Source organism: Sander lucioperca, chromosome 16 (assembly GCF_008315115.2).
Source record: "Sander lucioperca isolate FBNREF2018 chromosome 16, SLUC_FBN_1.2, whole genome shotgun sequence".
Taxonomy (NCBI): Eukaryota; Metazoa; Chordata; class Actinopteri; order Perciformes; family Percidae; genus Sander; species Sander lucioperca.
In genome coordinates, this window is record NC_050188.1 from 15,347,457 (window position 1) to 15,370,063 (window position 22,607).

General features: G+C 39.4%; 5 gene segments (V, D, J or C); 3 read left to right on the forward strand and 2 right to left on the reverse strand.

The window, feature by feature from the left end:
* Positions 1-5,398: 5,398 nt before the first annotated feature.
* LOC116062333 lies at positions 5,399-8,264 on the reverse strand. The segment is given in 4 exon segments: positions 5,399-5,578; positions 5,632-6,067; positions 7,914-7,989; positions 8,253-8,264. Coding segments are annotated over 3 exon segments (417 nt in total).
* A 230-nt stretch (positions 8,265-8,494) lies between these two features.
* Positions 8,495-9,017, forward strand: LOC118493418. The segment is given in 2 exon segments: positions 8,495-8,547; positions 8,655-9,017. Coding segments are annotated over 2 exon segments (408 nt in total).
* Positions 9,018-13,229: 4,212 nt separating this feature from the next.
* LOC116062332 lies at positions 13,230-15,078 on the reverse strand. The segment is given in 2 exon segments: positions 13,230-13,747; positions 14,854-15,078. Coding segments are annotated over 2 exon segments (351 nt in total).
* Positions 15,079-15,425: 347 nt separating this feature from the next.
* On the forward strand, positions 15,426-16,019 carry LOC116064141. The segment is given in 2 exon segments: positions 15,426-15,489; positions 15,587-16,019. Coding segments are annotated over 2 exon segments (390 nt in total).
* A 5,556-nt stretch (positions 16,020-21,575) lies between these two features.
* On the forward strand, positions 21,576-22,536 carry LOC116064150. The segment is given in 2 exon segments: positions 21,576-21,925; positions 22,141-22,536. Coding segments are annotated over 2 exon segments (360 nt in total).
* Positions 22,537-22,607: the final 71 nt, after the last annotated feature.

Genomic DNA, 22,607 nt, shown 5'->3' on the forward strand with positions numbered 1-22,607 from the left:
ATTTATGTAAGGTGTCCTTTAAAGTGTGAAACGACACTTGAAGTTTGTCCTTCTTCCACTTTCTCTCAGCAGTTCTGCAGGTACGTCTGAGAGAGCGGGTATAGTCATTTAGCCAAGGTTCTGTAAACGCTTTAGTGCGTTTCTCCCGCCGTGGAGCAACAGAGTCGAGTATCTTAGTACGTAAGTAAGTAGTAAGTAGAGTCAAAAAGGTTGGTGAGTTCCTCCACATTAAGATTACAATCTTCAATACTGTACAGCACTGAGTCTTTAAAGGCAGCAGAAAACTGCGAGGCAGTTAGAGGATTAATTGCACACACACTGCGTGCGGGAGCAACAGTTGAAGTGTCCGAGCAGGGGACAACTATAGTAAATACAACGGGCAGATGATCCGACATGCAAGTGTCACATATTTCATCAATGGCAACATCTAAGCCATATGACAGTATGAGATCCAAAGTATGTCCTTTTTCGTGTCGGGCCAGAGACAGACTGCGTAAGATTAAAAGAGTCAATAAGATTAAGAAAATCCTTAGACATAGGTCTGGATTCGCAGCACACATGTATATTAAAATCACCAACGATTAAAAAGCGATCATATTTTAACGCAATCCCAGCCACAAAGTCAGCAAAGTCCTGAATAAAATCCTTGTTAAACTTTGGAGGTCGATACACCACCGCACATAATACAATCACTGGAAGATTTGCCTCAAACAGCTGCAGCTCAAAGCTAGAGCAGCTGTCAAACGGAATCTCCCGACACTGAAAGGCACACTTAAACACAGCGGCTAGTCCTCCACCTCTACCTTTGGTCCGAGGGGAACTGAGGAAGCCACATCGAGGAGGAAGAAGTTCAGAGAAAGGCGTGAGCTCGCCATCATGAAGCCAGGTTTCTGTTAAGATCTGGTTTGAGGTTGAAGTAAAAAAAAAAAATATGTGCACGTTAAACAAATTATTATAATACACTACAATATATAATTTATACAAAAGTCTGTATAAAAACTATATATTTTTGTTCTCTCTTAAAATTGTAGGCAGGCTACTTAGTAGGCCAAACCTCCGGGACCTTTAACCTGGGACCCTTACTGTCATCAGGTCAGCTGCTAGCTGCTATCATTCTCATTTTTCCTGCCACCACGGCATCACTATTTTATGAATGAAACATGGCGGAGAAACGTGAAAGTGCTGATAACCCCTCTGTATCAAAAAAGAAAGTAAGGCTCTGTCTCGAATCAACTCCAGTTTCGGGGGGGCGGGGCTCAGCTTTTCTTAGACATGAGTAGGGGGGGCGCCAAGGAAAAAAGGTCAGGAACCACTGCTTTACATAATGGCTTTTTGACATTACTGTAGATGATGAAATCCCTAAATTCCTTACAATTTTATGTTGAGAAACATTTTTCTTAAACTGTTGGCCTATGTGCTCACGGAGTTTTTCAATAAGTAGTGAACCTTGCCCTATCCTTGTTTGTGAAAGACTGAGCCTTTTGAGGATGCTCCTTTTAGATCCAATCATGACACCTGTTTCTAAGTATCATGTTCACCTGTGGAATGTTCCAAACAGGGTTTTGTTTTTAGCATTCCTCAGCTTTCCCAGTCTTATGTTGCCCCTGTCCCAGCTTTTTAGGAATGTGTTGCAGGCATCAAATTCAAAATGAGGAAATATTTGCAAAGAAATTAAGTTTATCAGTTTGAAAATTAAATATCTTGTCTTTGTAGTATATTCAATTGAATATAGGTTGAAAAGGAATTGCAAATCATTGTATTCTGTTTTTTTTTAAATAAATCTTACTCAACGTCCCAACTTCATTGGAATTGGGGTTATTATTTTAGTAATTTTGTGTTTTGGCTAACAAATGGAGCTCAGCGAAAGTTCTGGCAGGAAGACGTCTAAACTTAATCACATTTCTCTCTCTTCTAAAACTGAACAGCTGTTAGAGGCGCTCACTTTTATCTAACCAATCAGAAGAGGCCTTGAATTTCTCAAGCCAATCACAGCACAACACCCCTGTTTTAAACCTGTTTCTCTCTCTGCTGCTCAGTTGTCATTTCAGGCTAAGAACACAACCCTCCTCCTCCCCTTGCTCCTCCAGTCTTCATCCTGCACGGCTCCTGGTTCCTCCTCCGACCAGACTGCGTCAGCTCCTTGGTTCGATATTTGGGTTCTTCACACCGCCATCAGTGTCTAGACTCCATCAGGGGATCAGCTTCTGGCCTTCTAAACCCTAATTATATATCATTTAATAATGATGGAGTCTAATCTCCAAAGACTGTACATGTCATATCATGCATTCGTACAATGAATCTTTGCATATCTGCAACGAAGTCTCTCCTGATTGTAACGTATTTAATGATTGTAACCAAATGTGTGGAGTATGTAAATCAGTTACATTTAAAATATTTCCTTTTCTCATCTCTTTATTTGTCCTTTTAGTTCTTCAGCAGAAACAGAATGTAAATATTTCCAGAGTTTGAAATGTAGATCACTCATTTTATTTCTCTCTACGCTGATGATATCATGCTTTTTATTTCAGATTTAGAAAATATGTTTTAGATATTTGTAGTTGTATCAAAATATTCATCTATTGGTTGCAGCAGAGAAGGCTACTTGCTCTCCTGATCGTCCTCAGATTGGTTGATATTTGTCTTACTCTAAACATTTCACCTCCCTCTATGACCTCAGTAACCGTGACAGACAGGCATCACTACTGAACCATGACAACAGATGGGTTTCGGTACTAAAGATAAAAAGTTAAAACTGGCTCTCTTTTAGTTCAGTACACATCTACAAGCAACATTAATTTCTCTTTCAGTAAAATGAATTAAATTAATGAAAAACTATCATGCATCGAGCCGAATGTAAATAATTATCATAAACTTAATTTTATTGAAGATTATGATAAATAAAAAAATAATTTGCTCAAATGTGTCCCACAGTGATGCTCTTTGTGTGATAGTAAATTAGTTGGAGTGCACAAAATATTCTACACAGAAGTTTGTCCATCAAACTAAAACCAAATCCACATTAAAATGCTCCCTGACACATTAATCAATAATCTGATAAAGTGAATGATGCATAGAGCAACGGCATCCTCAGAGTAAGTCCCTGTTGGAGTCAGTCTGAGCATTTCCATAGAGAGCCACTTTGCATCAGCAGCACCATGCTCCAGTGCTCTGGGAGAGTTTATAGTCCTGAGAGTTGAACACTGGATGACTGACAGCTGTCCTTCATGACAACAGAAGCCCCAGAAATCCTCCTCATCAAAAACATGACTCTGATCTCCGTCCTCATCTGGACTCTCCTCTGCTGCTGCTTCACAGGTAAAGTCCAGAGAATCAAACTCCTCTCCTCTATCAACATCCGTCCCTCTGAAATGAAGCCGACTAAACCGTGATACTGCTTTATGTTTTTGTCTCTGTATCCTCAGAGTCCAGAGGTCAGGTCACAGTGACTCAGCCTGGAGCAGTGAGCTCTGCTCGGGGAGCCTCCGTCTCCATCAGCTGTAGGACCAGTCAAGATATTTTTGTAGGGAATGAGGATTGGAACAGAGGGAAAAAGTATTTGCACTGGTACCAACAGAGAGATGGAGAAGCTCCTAAACTGCTTATTTACTTGGTTAATGGACGAGCATCAGGGATTTCACATCGTTTTTCAGGCAGTGGATCAAACTCTGACTTCACTCTGACCATCAGTGGAGTTGAGGCTGGAGATGCAGCAGTTTATTACTGTCAGAGTTATCATTGGATAGACAATCAGAATGTGATCACACAGTGAAAAAGCGTCGTACAAAAACCTCCCTCAGTCAGACTGAACGGAAACTGAACTGACTGCTGCAGCTGGAAGCTACTGCAGAGACTGATACAGTTCACTGAAGACACACACACACACACACACACACACACACACACACACACAAAGCTTTCATTGTGTCTCTAGCAGATTTCCCTCTAAAGTTCAAACAGTCCACCTCAACAACCTGAAAGTTTCCTCAAATGAAGAGAACAGTTCCAGTGAAGAAGCCCAATCAGAACATTCAAATCACAACAACAGCAGAGTCAGCTCCACTGATGTACAGACACTAACCAAATTCACCGTATATATAAAATCAACATCCACACATCACATTGAAATATCTCAGGACACTGGAGCTAAATATCTGCAATGCAACAAATTTTCTGTTTGCAGAAACACTGATGCTGTCATCAACATAATGTAGATGAAACAATTCATACAGAACACGTCACTAAACAAACTGTCCATTCATACTTATACTTACTTACATATTTCTACGCCCATTAATCTCCAAGCTGGATTTGTCTCAATAACCCTTCTGCATCTTTTTCATGTTTTCAGGTTCATCAGGACAAATCATCCTGACTCAGTCTCCTGGATCTCAGTCTGTTGTTCCAGGACAGACTGTCTCCATCAGATGTAAAACCAGTTCAGGTGTTAGCTACCTCCACTGGTACCTTCAGAAATCTGGAGACGCTCCTAAACTCCTGATTTATTCAGCTATAACAGTTCAGTCTAGAGTTTCAGATCATTTTACTGGAAGTGGTTCTGGGACTGACTTCACTCTGACCATCAGAGGAGTCGAGGCTAAAGATTCAGGAGTTTACTACTGTCAGCAGGGTTACACACAAATCACACAGTGATACGTCGTACAAAAACCTCCCTCAGCTGGAGAGGAACTGATCTGACTCAACAGAAGTTTGACTAAACTAAAATACATTTAATGAACATTTTAACACTAAATATACTTTATATAACTGGAAGTTATACTGTAAAGTATTTAAATAAAACAGGGTTTGAAACATTCTTTTCAAACATGAATTCAAGACAATTCAAACATGCTCATTGTTGAAATAAATTACAAAATATGATTTATTTCGTGTTGTAAAATTAGTTATTTAGTTAGTTAGTTAGTTACTATGACATATTTTAGTCATTTGTAGTTATTTTCTTATGTCGTCTCTTTACTTGTAATGTAAATATTTCCAGAGATTGAACTGCAGTTCACACTCATTTTATTTCTCTCCATGCTGATGATGTCGTGCTTTTAATTTCAGATTTAGAAAATATTCATCAGACTTCTTTTTTAAATAATAATGAATGTTCTTTAGAGACACTTAAAGCAAATAACATATTACAGTCCTTATTAAAAACACACTTCAGTCATGAGAGATGATTGGATGATTTCTCATTGAAATGTTCTGACCATGAGTTTTGTTCCAAAGGTTTATTATTACAGACATTGTTTTATATAATCCTATACTGTCTTTCCACAGTCACCATGGAGAAAATAAACATATTTGTTGGATCAGTTTGTCTTCAGGATTTCTCAAAGTCAGTGACACCATTAAGACAAGACACTTTGATAATAATAAACATGGAAAAAACTGATTTGATGAAAACATGTTTATTATCTAGAAACACTGAAATAATACTGAAACACTGCAACAAGCTGGCAAATAGCGCTGTCGATACAAATCAAAGACACATAGTTGCAGCAGTGATGAATTACTCAAGTACAAAAAATTAGACTGACAATTGTTGGAAAATGTGACCAAAACTTCGGAAAAACTGACAAAAAAGTCAGAAGAAGTGAAAAACTGTCAAACAAGCAACATGGTAAATATGTCTACTGAAACATGTCATATAAAAGCCAGAGCTAGTTGCAGAGAGCAGAGTGAGAGCAGTGTCAGAGTAAAACCAGTAGCAGAGTCCCTGCCAGTGAGTCAGCTCAGGACTGGGAACACTGGTCTCTCCTCAGTGTCTCTGAGAGTGGAGTCTGGGAGCCCTGGGTGGCCTCACAGGTCACAGAGCCCACCTTCCTCCACTGGTCTGCAGGGAGCCTCAGGGTGCTGCTCCAGCTGTAGTGGCCGTCCTTGTCCAGGACCCCGGGGCTCCTGCTCTCCTCCCAGTTGCTGCAGCTGCTGCTGCCGTCTACCTTCCAGGCCAGACTCCAGTCTGAGGGGAAGCCCTTGTTGGCCAGGCACATAAGCGTGGCCTTCCCCTGCTCCAGCTCTTCACTGGAGGGGGGCAGCACCGTCAGGGTGGGACGCACATCATCTATAGTGGCAGAGGTGGAAAGAGTTAAAAAATATTTTACATAAGAAAAAACACCTCAATAATGCCAAAAACATGACAAAAATATACCAAACGTCAAGGAAAGCAACATTCACATCGAAAAAGCATCAAAAACATTAGAAAGGGCACTAACAATGTTAAAAAAAAATGTGTCAATTTTCTAGAAAGGCAACAAAAATTCTATAAAAATTACAAAAATATTGAAAACGGGCAAAACCCTGCACAAAAAGTAAAAACAGCAACACAAACTGCTGTAATGTTCAGGGTGGGACGCACATCACCTAGGAAACACCAATCAGCTTGGAGCAGTATTTCTCAAATCGGGTTAGGGGTACTAGGGGTACTACAGGGGGTACATGATATTTAATTTTAAATGTCAAATCATCAGTCATGCATTATTGCTAAAAATTATTATACTATGAATGATGAATGAAATTAGTGATGGATTCTAAACATTTAAAAAATAGCAGTTATAAGGTTATTGTTTAGTAAATCCAACACTGCCGTTTTCTACCAAAAAGGCTTTGCGCTGGTCAGTGGGTACTTGGCTGAAAAGATATTTCAAAGAGGGTTCATTACTGAAACCAGTTAGAGAACCACTGGCTTAGAGGACAGGGAGCACACAGCTGTCAATCAAACACCAGCAACTCAGACACCTTCACTGTGTGAGAGTGGGTTATCTTTCCTTTAAGGAGTTTCTGTCAGATGGTTTTTCTGCTCCACCAGTCACTCACTCACACATTGTCTCACTTCCCTTTAAGAAACCTCTCATGCATATCAGCACAGAAAGAGTCCTCATATGACCTGAAATACATCAAACTGCACTGGACATAAAGAGAGAGATTTTAAATTTCAAAATACCAGAGAAAATCTTTTTCTTTTAACAATTTGAAGAAAACAATACAATACAGTTTGAATACATATTCCGTCATCTATGATTTTGTTCAAGGTTGAGGTACATTTATACAAAAATGTTTACTGTCTGAACTCTCAGAAAGACAAAAGTTAATCAGATCCACTTTTAAAGGACATTATCAGCTAAAAACAACAACTGACGACCATATTTAAAATGTTCATACGACAGATTTAAAAGCCTCAGAAAACTGTCAAAGTTATTTCAAACTGAGGTAAGAAGACAATCAGAGAAATGATGAGATCAGAGATTTCAGCTTCATTCTAACTGTTTTAAACAATTTAGTTTTAAACAGTTTAACATTAAGAAATAAAGGCTACATTTAAAACATTTTGAAGTACGGTAAGAGAAGTTCAGTAAAGCTTTTTTGAGTTCAATTTCAAGATTAAAGAGGAGAAATGAAGAATCAAACTGAGTCTATGAAGTGATTTATATCAGTCCAATGGGAGTTTAAATCTACTGCTAATGTTCAGACACTGAAATCCAACCTTTAGCTGATGATACAATATTCAATATTTGAGCAGAAACTTAGATCCAACATCCAGTCTGGTTCCTCCACCAAAAGTCCACCACAGTGATACAAACTGACTGAGTCGTCGTACAAAAACCTCTCACTGTAGAGAGACACGGCTCTCTGACTTTGTCTGACTAAACCTAAACTACAAGTCCTCAAGTTTCTGTCGTCTAAAATCTGATTACAAGATTTCTCCTGCCAATCAAACACTTACAATATTTTGATTCGTCATTTAAATTTCAAATAAAAAATTGTATTTTGATTGTTGGTAGAACAATGTTAAAAAATCATGAATAATGATGTAAAATCAGATATTTCAGCTTTCAGAGAGTTAGATGTCTGCAGAAGAGAAACACATTGCTCATGAATTAATAAAATATATATAAAAATTATGAACTTACTTCCAACATCCAGTCTGGTTCCTCCACCAAACGTGTACCACAGTGATACAAACTGATTGAGCCGTCGTACAAAAACCTCTCACTGTAGAGAGACACGGCTCTCTGACTTTGAACACAACAAACTCAACAAACACACTTCCTGTTGTTATAAGAATTTACTATTTCACTATATATCTATTAAGCACTGCCACAATTGTGAAGAAATATTCACATATTTACAGATTTATTATTAAATTCTTCTGAAAGTGAAATTGATACCTCCAACAATAAATGAAAAGAGACAGTAGTTCGTTTAAGAAATGTCTCCACAGTGATGGAGTCAAATCCACATTAAAATGCTTCCTGACACATTCTGAATCAATCCTCTGATAAAGTGATTGATCCGTAGAGAAACAGCATCCTCAGAGTAATCCAAGTCCCTGTTGGAGTCAGTCTGAGCATTTCCATAGAGAGCCACTTTGCATCAGCAGCACCATGCTCCAGTGCTCTGGGAGAGTTTATAGTCCTGAGAGTTGAACACTGGATGACTGACAGCTGTCCTTCATGACAACAGAAGCCCCAGAAATCCTCCTCATCAAAAACATGACTCTGATCTCCGTCCTCATCTGGACTCTCCTCTGCTGCTGCTTCACAGGTAAAGTCCAGAGAATCAAACTCCTCTCCTCTATCAACATCCGTCCCTCTGAAATGAAGCCGACTAAACCGTGATGCTGCTTTATGTTTTTGTCTCTGTATCCTCAGAGTCCAGAGGTCAGGTCACAGTGACTCAGCCTGGAGCAGTGAGCTCTGCTCGGGGAGCCTCCGTCTCCATCAGCTGTAGGCTCAGTCAAGATGTTTTTGTACCGACCAGTTCGGATTGGGGTTCAAATATTGGGAAAAAACTTTTGTACTGGTACCAACAGAGAGATGGAGAAGCTCCTAAACTGCTCATTTACTGGGGTAATGGACGAGCATCAGGGATTCCAGATCGTTTTTCAGGCAGTGGATCAAACTCTGACTTCACTCTGACCATCAGTGGAGTTGAGGCTGAAGATGCAGCAGTTTATTACTGTCAGAGTCTTCACTCCATCAACAGTCAGCATGTGTTCACACAGTGAAAAAGCGTCGTACAAAAACCTCCCTCAGTCAGACCAAACAGAAACTGAACTGACTGCTGCAGCTGGAAGCTACTGCAGAGACTGATACAGTTCACTGAAGACACACACACACACACACACACACACACACACACACACACACAGCTTTCATTGTGTCTCTACCAGATTTCCTCCAAAAGTTCAAATGGTAAACCTCAACAACCTATTTTGTACAAAATATTTTCCATAAGCTAAATATTTGTGGTTATAATCTGACAGCATGAGCTGAAGTAACAAACAAACAACCATTAAAATTCACCTAAAGTAACCTGAATGAAATATAAAGATCCTGTCCTTTCTCCTTAACAAGCACAGATGTTCTTTTAGGAAAGTTCAAACAGTCCAACTCAACAGTGAAAGAAGAAAGATCAAAGGCCTCTTCTCAGAAAAAGTTAAAAAGCCTTCACTTAGATGGAAATTATTGAAATTGTTTGTACATGAAAACCGAGCTGGGTATTAACCCACACGTAGCGGCACAAACAGCCTTCTTCAGGGTCTAGTCCTCAGCACACAGTTTATCCTTTAGTAGACACCAGATAACTACAGACACAGCAGAGTCAGCTCCACTAATTCACTGTATATATAACATCAACGTCCACACATCACATTGATATATCTCAGGACACTGAATCTCCATATCTGCAATATTACCAATGTTTTCTATGATAGAGGTGAGCTAGGCCAAGTCTTGTTAGATTAATTTCATTAATTTGGCCCAAACTCTCCAGGTCCCATTCTCCTCGTACAGTGTCGTCCAAAAACCTCCCTCAGCTGGAGAGGAACTGATCTGACTCAACAGCTGCACTGACACTAAAACAACAGAAGATTGACTAAACTAAAATATATCATGATGATTAATGATTAAAGTGCTGTGTAAACACTTGTTACACTTGTTAGTGTGAATACTGTATTTGTCATTTTGTATAACATTTACATGCTGTTAGATATTGTAAATGTTTTTTTTAAATTGAAATGAAACTTAAAATCTTACATTTTCATCTTAAATATACATTTTGTTTGATGGGCCTCAAAATAGTGTATCTACTGTACACCTCGCTATTTTATATTGAGCATTGGCATCAAGAAAAAGGCCTCTGCTCACTGATTTAAAGCTCTTAAACATTCGGCCCGTTGGAGAACTGCACCTCGCCTGTAAAGTAGACGAGAGCAGGCGGCAGCAGCCGGGAGAGGTCACAAAAATCTGCTGTCAAGTCGGACAGTTTACAGCCGTTTCTAGCAGCCTTCAGGCTGAACAGGAAGTCACATAAACACTCACATCCTGTTAGGTCTGATTCTGATTTAATAAAATGTTATCAGACCCAAATATCAGCTTGTACACAGTCTCCAGTTGTTGTTTTAATGACAGAGTAACGCTCTACATGCGATCTGTTGCTGATTTTAATTAACAACACACTGTAGATGATGTGTGATCTGAACAGATTTAGTCTCTCTGACTTCTAAACATAACTATCAGCCACACAACAGGTGTTCTTTACACAATAAGCCTTTAAATCAGACAAATAGCAGTTAAAATCCCTCCAATTCAAAATCAATAAAAAGTTTATATAAAACGTCATCATGTTGAGTCGATTCTGAACCAATCAGCTGTTAGATCAGCTGAGAGGCCGGCGTTTCCCAGCATGCCCTGGGTCCGCCTGGGTCTTGCTGTCGGTAAAAAGTAACTGCACTGCCTTGATCTCGTGAGGTTATTGTTGCCCATGTGTGCATGACATCAGAGCAAGTCGGGATCAAGTCGGACACAAATCTAACTGCCATGCATTGGGCGGCGATCGCTGGTGATCGATTCTGCGCAGACCTGGCTCATCTCGAACGAGCCTAGTGTTACGTTCCAGGCAGAGTAGAAAACTGCCTGTCGTCATGTGTTTTACCTTCGTTTTTTTCTTTCTCTTTCCCACTCTGTTTTCTCTCCAGGTGAGAACGCTGATTACTTTCCACCTGTGCAGCAGGTAAAGCAGGATTGGTTCCCTCAGGCTCAGCCAATCAGCAATCAAGGCAGTCAATAAAAGGAGCACACCTGAGAAGAGTTTAGTCTCTCTGAGCTCTGATCTCTTTGGTGGTTGAGCTGTGGTAGTTTTTTTTATATGAACACCAACTGATTGTAAAACAGGTTTAATGGTCAGTGTATGTTAAAAGTAAATAAATAAATAAATAAATAAATAATACTTTAATTTTCACTTCTACGACTCTGTCACTCATTTTCAATTGTCTTGTATTGTCCCCGGTACCATCGAAGGGGACGTAACAAACATGTTTGAGTACAGCTATGATGTTTGGACATTATGTCATCATGTCGTCCTGATATAAACACCACCTGATTCAAAACGGGTGTGAGTCCCAAGACAAGCTCCACTATCAATTACATCAGCATGTTGACATCAAATTATTTACAATATACAACATAGAAATCTGAGGTATCAGCTTCATGTCAGTTAATGAGGATTCAACCCAATACGTCAACACAGAGAACCAACATAATGTGAAAACAGCTGGTAGAGTTAATTTATTTCTTGAATCAAGTAGACTCTTTGTAAGTGATCAGTGGCAGCAGTGAGGAGGAAACAGCGTGACATGTTGAGGACAGCTACAGTTCACTGACTCTGTGTGTCTGCATATGTGTCCTGCCTCTCTGCTCCCAGCCGTTAAGAGGCCAGTGTTGATCAGTGGCTGTCCAGGCCTTTCAGAGACACTGACACGCCGGCAGCACAATGATGATGTCACTGACTCTACTGCTGACCACCCTGGGGCTCCTTGTTCAGGGTGAGACTCTCTTCTGAAAACTTTGCTTCAGGATGTAACCAGGTTCACCTCAATGATGTTCTGCTATGATGGAGGAACACTGGAACAAGCAGCATTTACCTTCTTCATCTATTCTCCATGTTAAAGAAATGTCACTCTTCTGTTTGGATGTTGATCATCTTTCTCTAAGCTGGATTTGTCTCAATAACCCTTCTGCATCTTTTTCATGTTTTCAGGTTCATCAGGACGAATCATCCTGACAGTCTCCTGGATCTCAGTCTGTTGTTCCAGGACAGACTGTCTCCATCAGATGTAAAACCAGTTCAACTGTTTACAACCATCTCCACTGGCACCTTCAGAAATCTGGAGAATCTCCTAAACTCCTGATTTATTCAGCTACAACCCGTCAGTCTAGAGTTTCAGATCATTTTACTGGAAGTGGTTCTGGGACTGACTTCACTCTGACCATCAGAGGAGTCGAGCCTGAAGATTCAGGAGTTTACTACTGTCGGCAGGCTCAAAGCTACCCACTCACACAGTGATACAACGTCGTACAAAAACCTCCCTCAGCTGGAGAGGAACTGATCTGACTCAACAGCTGCACTGAAACTAAAACAACAGAAGCTTGACTAAACTAAAATATATTTCATAATAATTGACTTTAAGCATTTTAACACTAAATATACTTTATCTAACTAGAAGTTATACTGTAAAGTATTTAAATAAAACAGGGTTTGAAACATTCTGCTGCACATAAAAGCTGACCTCTGTTGAAATATGATTTCCATTCTTTGATAAATTTAATCCACAAAGTATAGCGCATGAATACTAAAACTGTAATTATTTATTTATTTTATATCTGATCACTTTTCATTGAAACTCAAACATACTCATTGTTGAAATGAATTACTAAATGTGATTTATTTCATGTTGTATAATTAGTAATCATGTTTATAACATATTTTAGTCATGTGTAGTTATTTTCTTTTGTCTTCTCTTTACTTGTAATGTAAATATTTCCAGAGATTGAACTGCAGATCACACTCACTTTATTTCTCTCCATGCTGATGATGTTGTGCTTTTAATCTCAGATTTAGAAAATATTTATCAGACTTTTTGTAGTTTCTTAAAATAATAATGAATGTTCTTTAAAGACACATAAAGCAAATAACATATTACAGTCCTTACTATTAACACACTTCAGTAATAAGAGATGATTGGATGATTTATCATTGAAATGTTCCGACAATAAGGTCATTATTATAGACATTGTTTTATATAATCCTATACTGTCTTTCTACAGTCACCATGGAGACATTAAAAGATGTTTGTTGGATCAGTTTGTCTTCAGGATTTCATAAAGTCAGTGACACTATTAAGAAAAGATGTAATAAGACACTTTGACAATAATAAACATAGAAACTTAATTTGATGAATATGTCTTTATTATCTGGAAACACTGAAATAATATTGAAACATTACAACAAGCTGGTAAATATGTCTGTTGAAACAGGTGAAATAAAAGCCAGAGCTAGTTGCAGAGAGCAGAGTGAGAGCAGTGTCAGAGTAAAACCAGTAGCAGAGTCCCTGCCAGTGAGTCAGCTCAGGACTGGGAACACTGGTCTCTCCTCAGTGTCTCTGAGAGTGGAGTCTGGGAGCCCTGGGTGGCCTCACAGGTCACAGAGCCCACCTTCCTCCACTGGTCTGCAGGGAGCCTCAGGGTGCTGCTCCAGCTGTAGTGGCCGTCCTTCTCCAGCACCCCGGGGCTCCTGCTCTCCTCCCAGCTGCTGCTGCTGCTGCTGCTGCTGCTGCCGTCCACCTTCCAGGCCAGACTCCAGTCTGAGGGGAAGCCCTTGTTGGCCAGGCACATGAGCGTGGCCTTCCCCTGGTCCAGCTCTTCACTGGAGGGGGGCAGCACCGTCAGGGTGGGACGCACATCACCTACTGCAGAGAGAGAGAGAGAGAGAGAGAGAGAGATACAAAGACAAAATGAACTTTTTCCTCTTGGTTGGAAGCATTTCCTTATTACACCATACTTTTTACATTATTCTATATAATTTATATTTTGGTCCCTAAGAATCTTATCAGTCTTTTTAAATTCATTATTATTATTCATTTCTGTATGTTAGGTTCTGTCGGTCGTTTCAGGTTGGATGAAACTGGTTTTAAACGTTTCACTTCCCTCTCTGAGCTCAGTAACCATGGCAACAGACAGGCATCACTGCTGAACCATGACAACAGACGGGTTTCAGAACTAAAGATAAAGTTTCTTTCTTTAGTTGAATTAATAAATATCAGTGATCAAGTGTAACATGGAATGAATTCCAGCACCAGTGTGAGACTTTAAGTTGATCTTCACATTTTTTATCTCAACCCAAAACTCATAAGAAACGATGATGTTTGTTCATCTCTTTTACGCCCAGCATCACTACTGAGCCGGGACAACACACACACTTCACTATTCACAGACTGTTTAAATGCTGAAAATGATTTTATTAAAGTCAAACTAGTTGTTCTCCTAATACAACATGTAGTTAACCTGACAGCTGTGGTATTATATTTATTGGTTATAACGTGAGGTGACATGACATTAAGTTCATCAGTATGAGTGGAAGATTGAGTAAAAGTCTTACAATGTTTCCAGATAAAACTCACTGAAGAGACGTTTGGTAGTAATAGGTTTCTTCAGCTGAAATTTCATAACTATTAAATTTAGGACAATTAAGATTTTCTCTCTGTCATAGTGTTCAAACAGAACTTTGTCACAGAATTAGACATTTTTTGTCAAAATTATTTTCAATAAAGATTTGTCCTATTTAAAAACAGAATGAGTTATAAGAATGAACAAACTGTCAAAATGAAGATTTTAAAGGTATCAAGTGAGTTTCTTCATCAGACAGAATTGTATCTGTATCACAGTAAAGTAATGGTCGCTGCAATAATATTAAATTTCAACTATCAGCACAAGTCTTAAAGTAAAGCTTGTTTTCATTAAATTAAAAATTAAAACAATTTAAAATATGAGTTTGTTTAGAAGTTAAATGTACTTACAGTTAACATCCAGTCTGGTTCCTCCACCAAAAGTCCACCACAGTGATACAAACTGATTGAGCCGTCGTACAAAAACCTCTCACTGTAGAGAGACACGGCTCTCTGACTTTGAACACAACAAACTCAACAAACACACTTCCTGTTTTTATAAGAATTAACTATTTCACATTATATGTATCAAACACTTTCACAATTGTTCAGAATTAATCACATTTTTATAGATTTATTGTTAAATTCATCTGAAAGTAAAATTGATCCCTCCAACAATAAATGAAACGAGACAGAAAAAGTTTTAGAAAGTAATATATCCACAATTAGAGTCAAATCCACATTAAAATGCTTCCTGACACATTCTGAATCAATCCTCTGATAAAGTGATTGATCCGTAGAGAAACAGCATCCTCAGAGTAATCCAAGTCCCTGTTGGAGTCAGTCTGAGCATTTCCATAGAGAGCCACTTTGCATCAGCAGCACCATGCTCCAGTGCTCTGGGAGAGTTTATAGTCCTGAGAGTTGAACACTGGATGACTGACAGCTGTCCTTCATGACAACAGAAGCCCCAGAAATCCTCCTCATCAAAAACATGACTCTGATCTCCGTCCTCATCTGGACTCTCCTCTGCTTCACTCAGGGTGAGGAAAATCATTTTTCTGTCATGTGGAAATCATTTGGGGTGTAGCTGAGTTCCCCCTCACCATCTCATGTCCAGTGTTTCTTCTCTCTCCTCAGGGTCTGTTGGACAAAATGTTGTCTTGACTCAGCCAGCAGCCAAATCAGTGCAGCTGGGTCAAACTGTTTCTGTTGACTGTAAGGCCAATCCAACAGTTACTCAATACTCTGGTTCACAGTACTACCTGGCCTGGTACCATCAGAAAACTGGAGAAGCTCCTAAACTTCTGATCAGAAGAACATCAGAAAGAGTTTCTACAATCTCCAGATACAGTGGAAGTGGAGCAGGGAACGGAGTTGACTTCACTCTGACCATCAGTGGAGTTGATGCTGCAGATGCAGGAGTTTATTACTGTCAGAGTCATCATTATATCAACAGTCAGGATGTGTTCACACAGTGATACAACGTCGTACAAAAACCTCCCTCAGCTGGAGAGGAACTGATCTGACTCAACAGCTGCACTGGAACTAAAACAACAGAAGCTTTACTAACTAACTAAAATATATTTAATAATAATTGCCTTTGAACAGTTTAACACTAAATATACTTATACTTATATATAACTAGAAGTTATAATTTAAACTCTTTCATTAAAACAGGGTTTGAAACATTCTTCTGCACATCAAAGCTGACCTCTGTTGAAGTATGATTTCAATTCTTTGATAAGTTTAATCCACAGAGTATGATAACACATGAACACTAAGGGCCCTATTTTGCACCCGATACACAGCGGACCTTTCCCTCCAAAGACTCACGTCAGTAAATTAGGGAAATGAAGTTGCTCTCCCGGGGTTGGTTCAGCAAAAAGAGGAGGCATGTTCAGGCGCAAATGTTCCCTGGTGCTATTTTGCTGTTTCAGAAAATAGTTCCACCACAGACCAGGAAAAACCTAGTGTAAAGTCAGTGGCGCATTATTCAGATGATATTTTAATTGTGTGGTACACAAGGGTTATGTACTTCCGTTTACTTTGTTGAGAATTGCTACACAATTGCTACACAATTACAACACAAGAGTTATGGGCGCATGCTTGGCCATAATGTAGCGTGTGTACAACGTGCATACACTTTGCTTCTCTCATCTCACGGACCCAGCAGTTCCCATTTTTGCAAACCATACATAATTACAAGGAAAAACATTACTGAAAATGCACTTCAGGTGTTTGGATAGGTCAGCAGGCACTTTACAGTACAGTCCTCAAAAAGTCACAGCATTTTATGTGGTTTGTTGTGTTTTACACAACATTTCCATGAATCATGGATGAGTTGATGACATGAATGAGAAAATATTAGAGGACTTAAGGAGACGTGATGTTGAACTGCATGTGCCGATGCCACTTAACCCAAATGCCCCAGCAGCAGCACGGGAGAGGAGAGCTTATCTGACACAAGAGCTGCATTGTCTATAGTGAGGTAAGCAAAGTAACCTCGGTCTGTTAGACTATTGCAAAAATATCACCATGCATTCATAACCTCGTGATTCAGTGAAAGTGAGCCCAAAACATCGGAAAGTATGTCGTTGTGACATTTCTTTATTTACATTTAGTCAAAAAGAAAAATCAATAGGAAACTGTAACTGAACAACAAAATACAAATGGAAAATGAAAAGTTGAAAAGATTTAAACAGAAGAACTAATTCTTTGTCCCTCCTCTGATAGGCATGCAACATGCGCCACGGCGGGATTGGACACTTGAGGGTCCGGGAGTGGCAATGTGCTCCTGGTGGAGCGAGTGGACGGAGATTCATTTATTTATTTTTTTATTCGGGACAGTGCACATTAATGAACAATCTAACATTTCTGTAAAGACTGTAAATGAGCCAGGTTATAGCATAAATGCTAATTTTAATAATATAAAATAATAAAATTAGTCAAAATGATGACATAACTGGGAAGTGGGGGGAGGAGGAAGAGACAAAACAGGAGGAGGATTGGTTACAGCAGGAGGAGGAAGGGGCACAACAGGAGCAGGTGGTGCGTTTGGAGGCCCACGCTCCATGGCTGCAGCAATCCTCTCCAGACTTGAGGAGATACGCCCGAGAGGCCGCAGCAACATCGCCACCCGGTGAAGACGGGCATTTTGCAGCTTTGCCGCATCCCGGACAGCTCCCGCTGCAGCCCTGACGAGAACGTCGGTCTCCTCGGCTGTGAACCTCTCCTGGGGTGCGCCTGGCAAATCCACGATTATAATAGCAATCAGCCATGGAACAGGCACGCCTGCTTTTAAAGGGAATGTTTCACTGTTGAAATAAATTACAAAATTCATGTTGAAAAATTACTATTCATGTCTATTAAACATTTTAGTCATTTTTTGTGTTTTGTATTCCGGCGAACAAATATATTTTATGATTGAAACCTAAAATGATTTATGGAGTGTGTAAATCAGTAACATTTTCATTATTTCCTTTAGTCTTCTCTTTATTTTTCTTTGTGGCTCATAAGCACAAACGAAAATGCACAAAATGTAAATATTTCCAGAGTTTAAACTGCAGATCATACTCATTTCATTTCTCTCTATGCTGATGATACCATGCTTTTTGTTTCAGATTTAGAAAATATGTTTTAGATTTTTGTAGTTTTATTAAAATATTCATATGTTGCTTGCAGCAGAGGAGGCTACTTGCTCTTCTGATCGTCCTCAGATTGGTTGATATTTGTCTTACTCTGAACATTTCACCCCCCTCTCTGACTTCAGTAACCGTGACAACAGACAGGCATCACTGCTGAACCATGACAACAGACGGGTTTCAGTACTAAAGATAAAACGTTAAAACTGGCTCTCTTTTAGTTCAGTACACATCTACAAGCAACATTCATTTCTCTCAGTAAAAATAATTAAATTAATGAAAAACTATAATGCATCGAGCCAAATGTAAATAATTATCATAAACTAATTTTTATTGAAGATCATGATGAATAAAAAAATTATTTGTTCAAATGTATACCACAGTGATGTTTGTGTGGAAGTGAAGTAGTTGGAGTGCACAAAAAATTCTAGACGTAAGTTTGTCCATCAAACTCAAACCAAATCCACATTAAAATGCTTCCTGACACATTCTGAATCAATCCTCTGATAAAGTGATTGATCCGTAGAGAAACAGCATCCTCAGAGTAATCCAAGTCCCTGTTGGAGTCAGTCTGAGCATTTCCATAGAGAGCCACTTTGCATCAGCAGCACCATGCTCCAGTGCTCTGGGAGAGTTTATAGTCCTGAGAGTTGAACACTGGATGACTGACAGCTGTCCTTCATGACAACAGAAGCCCCAGAAATCCTCCTCATCAAAAACATGACTCTGATCTCCGTCCTCATCTGGACTCTCCTCTGCTGCTGCTTCACAGGTAAAGTCCAGAGAATCAAACTCCTCTCCTCTATCAACATCCATCCCTCTGAAATGAAGCCGACTAAACCGTGATGCTGCTTTATGTTTTTGTCTCTGTATCCTCAGAGTCCAGAGGTCAGGTCACAGTGACTCAGCCTGGAGCAGTGAGCTCTGCTCGGGAGCCTCCGTCTCCATCAGCTGTAGGGTCAGTCAAGATGTTTATGTCCCGACCCATTCAAGTTGGGGTTCAAATATTGGAAAACAAGTTTTGCACTGGTACCAACAGAGAGATGGAGAAGCTCCTAAACCACTCATTTACTTTGCTAATGAACGAGCATCAGGAATTCCAGGTCGTTTTTCAGGCAGTGGATCAAAGAAAGATTTCACTCTGACCATCAGTGGAGTTGAGGCTGAAGATGCAGCAGTTTATTACTGTAAGAGTTTACACTGGATCAACAGTCAGTGGTTGTTCACACAGTGAAAAAGCGTCGTACAAAAACCTCCCTCATCAGACTGAACAGAAACTGAAACTGACTGCTGCAGCTGGAAGCTACTGCAGAGACTGATACAGTTCACTGAAGACACAGACACACACACACACACACACACACACACACACACACACACACACACACACACACACTTACTTTATAGGGTTCATCATGTCTCTACCAGATTTCCTTCTAAAGTTCAAACAGTCCACCTCAACAACCTGAAAGTTTTCCTCAAATGAAGAGAACAGTTCCAGTGAAGAAAGCCCAATCAGAACATTCAAATCATAACAACAGCAGAGTCAGCTCCACTGATGTACAGACACTAACCAAATTCACCGTATATAACATCAACATCCACATCACATTGAAATATCTCAGGACACTGAAGCTCCACATCTGCAAAACAACAAATGTTTTCTGTAGCAGAAACACTGACACTGTCATAAACATAATGTAATCTGGGACCAATTCATACAGAACATGTCACTAAACAAACTGTCCTTTCATACTTGACTTATACACCCATCAAAAGAGTTGTCTCTATATAGAACGATAGTCTTTTGGACATAAAAAGTGTTTTTGATTTAAACAAGAAACAAGTTTGAGGCCTTTATTCATTGGTTGACTTTCATTAACAAGACCCTTCTGGTCAGATCACCACCTTACTGATGTCACCTGCTGCAGCCAAAGTCCATCACATATAATACCTGGTCCTCACTTCATATTCAATGAAGCATTCACTAATCCAACTCTGCCTCTGGTCTCGTATCTTTTAAATCTGCTGCCTCTCACCACTGGAATACTCTGCATAAGATTCTTAAACTGGACAAACTCATTTCCATTTCATCTTTTAAAACCACCATCTCATCCATGTTTATCGACATATACAGTTGCTTTTCCACATCATAATTTCCAAGCTAAACATTTGTAAGGTTTCTCCTTTTCTTATTCACCCATGTACCTGTGCACTTCTCTCGCTTCACATGTTGACTGCTGTCTATGTTGTATTTTAAATTATATTGTATATCAATCAAACTGTATGTCTAATATATTTTACTCCCTAGACCTCCTTCTCTTCCCCTGAGTGGCTTTCTGAGGCCACCATTGTAAATAAGAACCTGTTCTTAATGACTTGCCGGTAAAAAATAAGTTTAAATAAAAATGTTCCTCTGAGATTTGTCTTCATTACAGTAAAAGTCTATGTAGTTTGATATACTGCATTTACTGTATATTTTTAATTGGATTTATAACAATCATGCCTGATTTTACTGCCACAAAGACAGATTAAGTGTGTCTGTGTGACCAAAATGGCTCAAAGATTTTTCAGAAGTATACAAGTCCCACTCTAATGTTGTGCTTGTTCTTCCCTCTAAATTGTAGCCTCAGAGGAGAAGAGTGATCGGATTAAATGCATAACTTTTATTTAATAACTTAAAACAGCCAAGATGGAAAGTCTAAAGTATTGAAAGATAGTAGAAAGGCATGCAAGTAAAATGTTTGAATTAACAGAAAGCAAATGATTAATGATTAAAGTGCTGTGTAAACACTTGTTATTTTGAATACTGTATTTTTTATATTGTAAAACCTTTAAATGCTGTTAGATATTGTAAATATGTTGTTTTTAAATTGAAACAAAACTTAAAGTCTTACATCACAAAATGTAGAATTTGTTTGATTGGGCCACAAAATAGTGTATCAACTGTACACCTCACTATTTTATTTTGAGCATTGACAGCCAGCCAAAGTAGGATTGGTCCCTTTAGGCTCGTCCAGTCAGCAATCAAGGCAGTCAATAGCACACCTGAGATGAGTTTAGTCTCTCTGATCTCTTTGCTGGTTGAGCTGTGGTAGTTTTTTGTTAAAACTTTAAACTTGTATGTAGTTGGAGGTTGAGGACTTTAGGTTAGTTGGGGTACCCTGTACATTTTACACCCGGCTTTAACTGTGTATAGATACACCAGGTTTAGTGGTCGGTGTATGTTAAAAATAAATACTTTAATTATCACTTCTACAACTCTGTCACTCATTTTCAATTGTCTTCTGTTGTCCCCGGTACCATCGAAGGGGACGTAACAAACATGTTTGAGTACAGCTATGATGTTTGGACATTATGTCATCATGTCGTCCTGATATAAACACCACCTGATTCAAAACGGGTGTGAGTCCCAAGACAAGCTCCACTATCAATTACATCAGCATGTTGACATCAATTTATTTACAATATACAACATAGAAATCTGAGGTATCAGCTTCATGTCAGCTAATGAGGATGCAACCCAATACGTCAACACAGAGAACCAACATAATGTGAAAACAGCTGATAGAGTTAATTTATTTCTTGATGCAAGTAGACTCTTTGTAAGTGATCAGTGGCAGCAGTGAGGAGGAAACAGCGTGACATGTTGAGGACAGCTACAGTTCACTGACTCTGTGTGTTTGCATATGTGTCCTGCCTCTCTGCTCCCAGCCGTTAAGAGGCCAGTGTTGATCAGTGGCTGTCCAGGCCTTTCAGAGACACTGGCACGCAGGCAGCACAATGATGATGTCACTGACTCTACTGCTGGCCACCCTGGGGCTCCTTGTTCAGGGTGAGACTCTCTTCTGAAAACTTTGTTTCAGGATGTAACCAGGTTCACCAGAATGATGTTCTGCTATGATGGAGAAACACTGGAACAAGCAGCATTTACCTTCTTCATCTATTCTCCATGTTAAAGAAATGTCACTCTTCTGTTTGGATGTTGATCATCTTTCTCTAAGCTGGATTTGTCTCAATAACCCTTCTGCATCTTTTTCATGTTTTCAGGTTCATCAGGACAAACCATCCTGACTCAGTCTCCTGGATCTCAGTCTGTTGTTCCAGGACAGACTGTCTCCATCAGATGTAAAACCAGTACAGGTGTTAGTTACTACCTCCACTGGTATCTTCAGAAATCTGGAGAAGCTCCTAAACTCCTGATTTATGAGGCTACAACCCGTCAGTCTGGAGTTTCAGATCGTTTTACTGGAAGTGGTTCTGGGACTGACTTCACTCTGACCATCAGAGGAGTCGAGGCTGAAGATTCAGGAGTTTACTACTGTCAGCAGGGTGACAGCTTCCCGTTCACACAGTGATACAACGTCGTACAAAAACCTCCCTCAGCTGGAGAGGAACTGATCTGACTCAACAGCTGCACTGAAACTAAAACATCTGAAGCTTGACTAAACTAACAATTGACTAAACATTTTAACACTAAATATACTTTATCTAACTAGAAGTTATACTATAAAGTA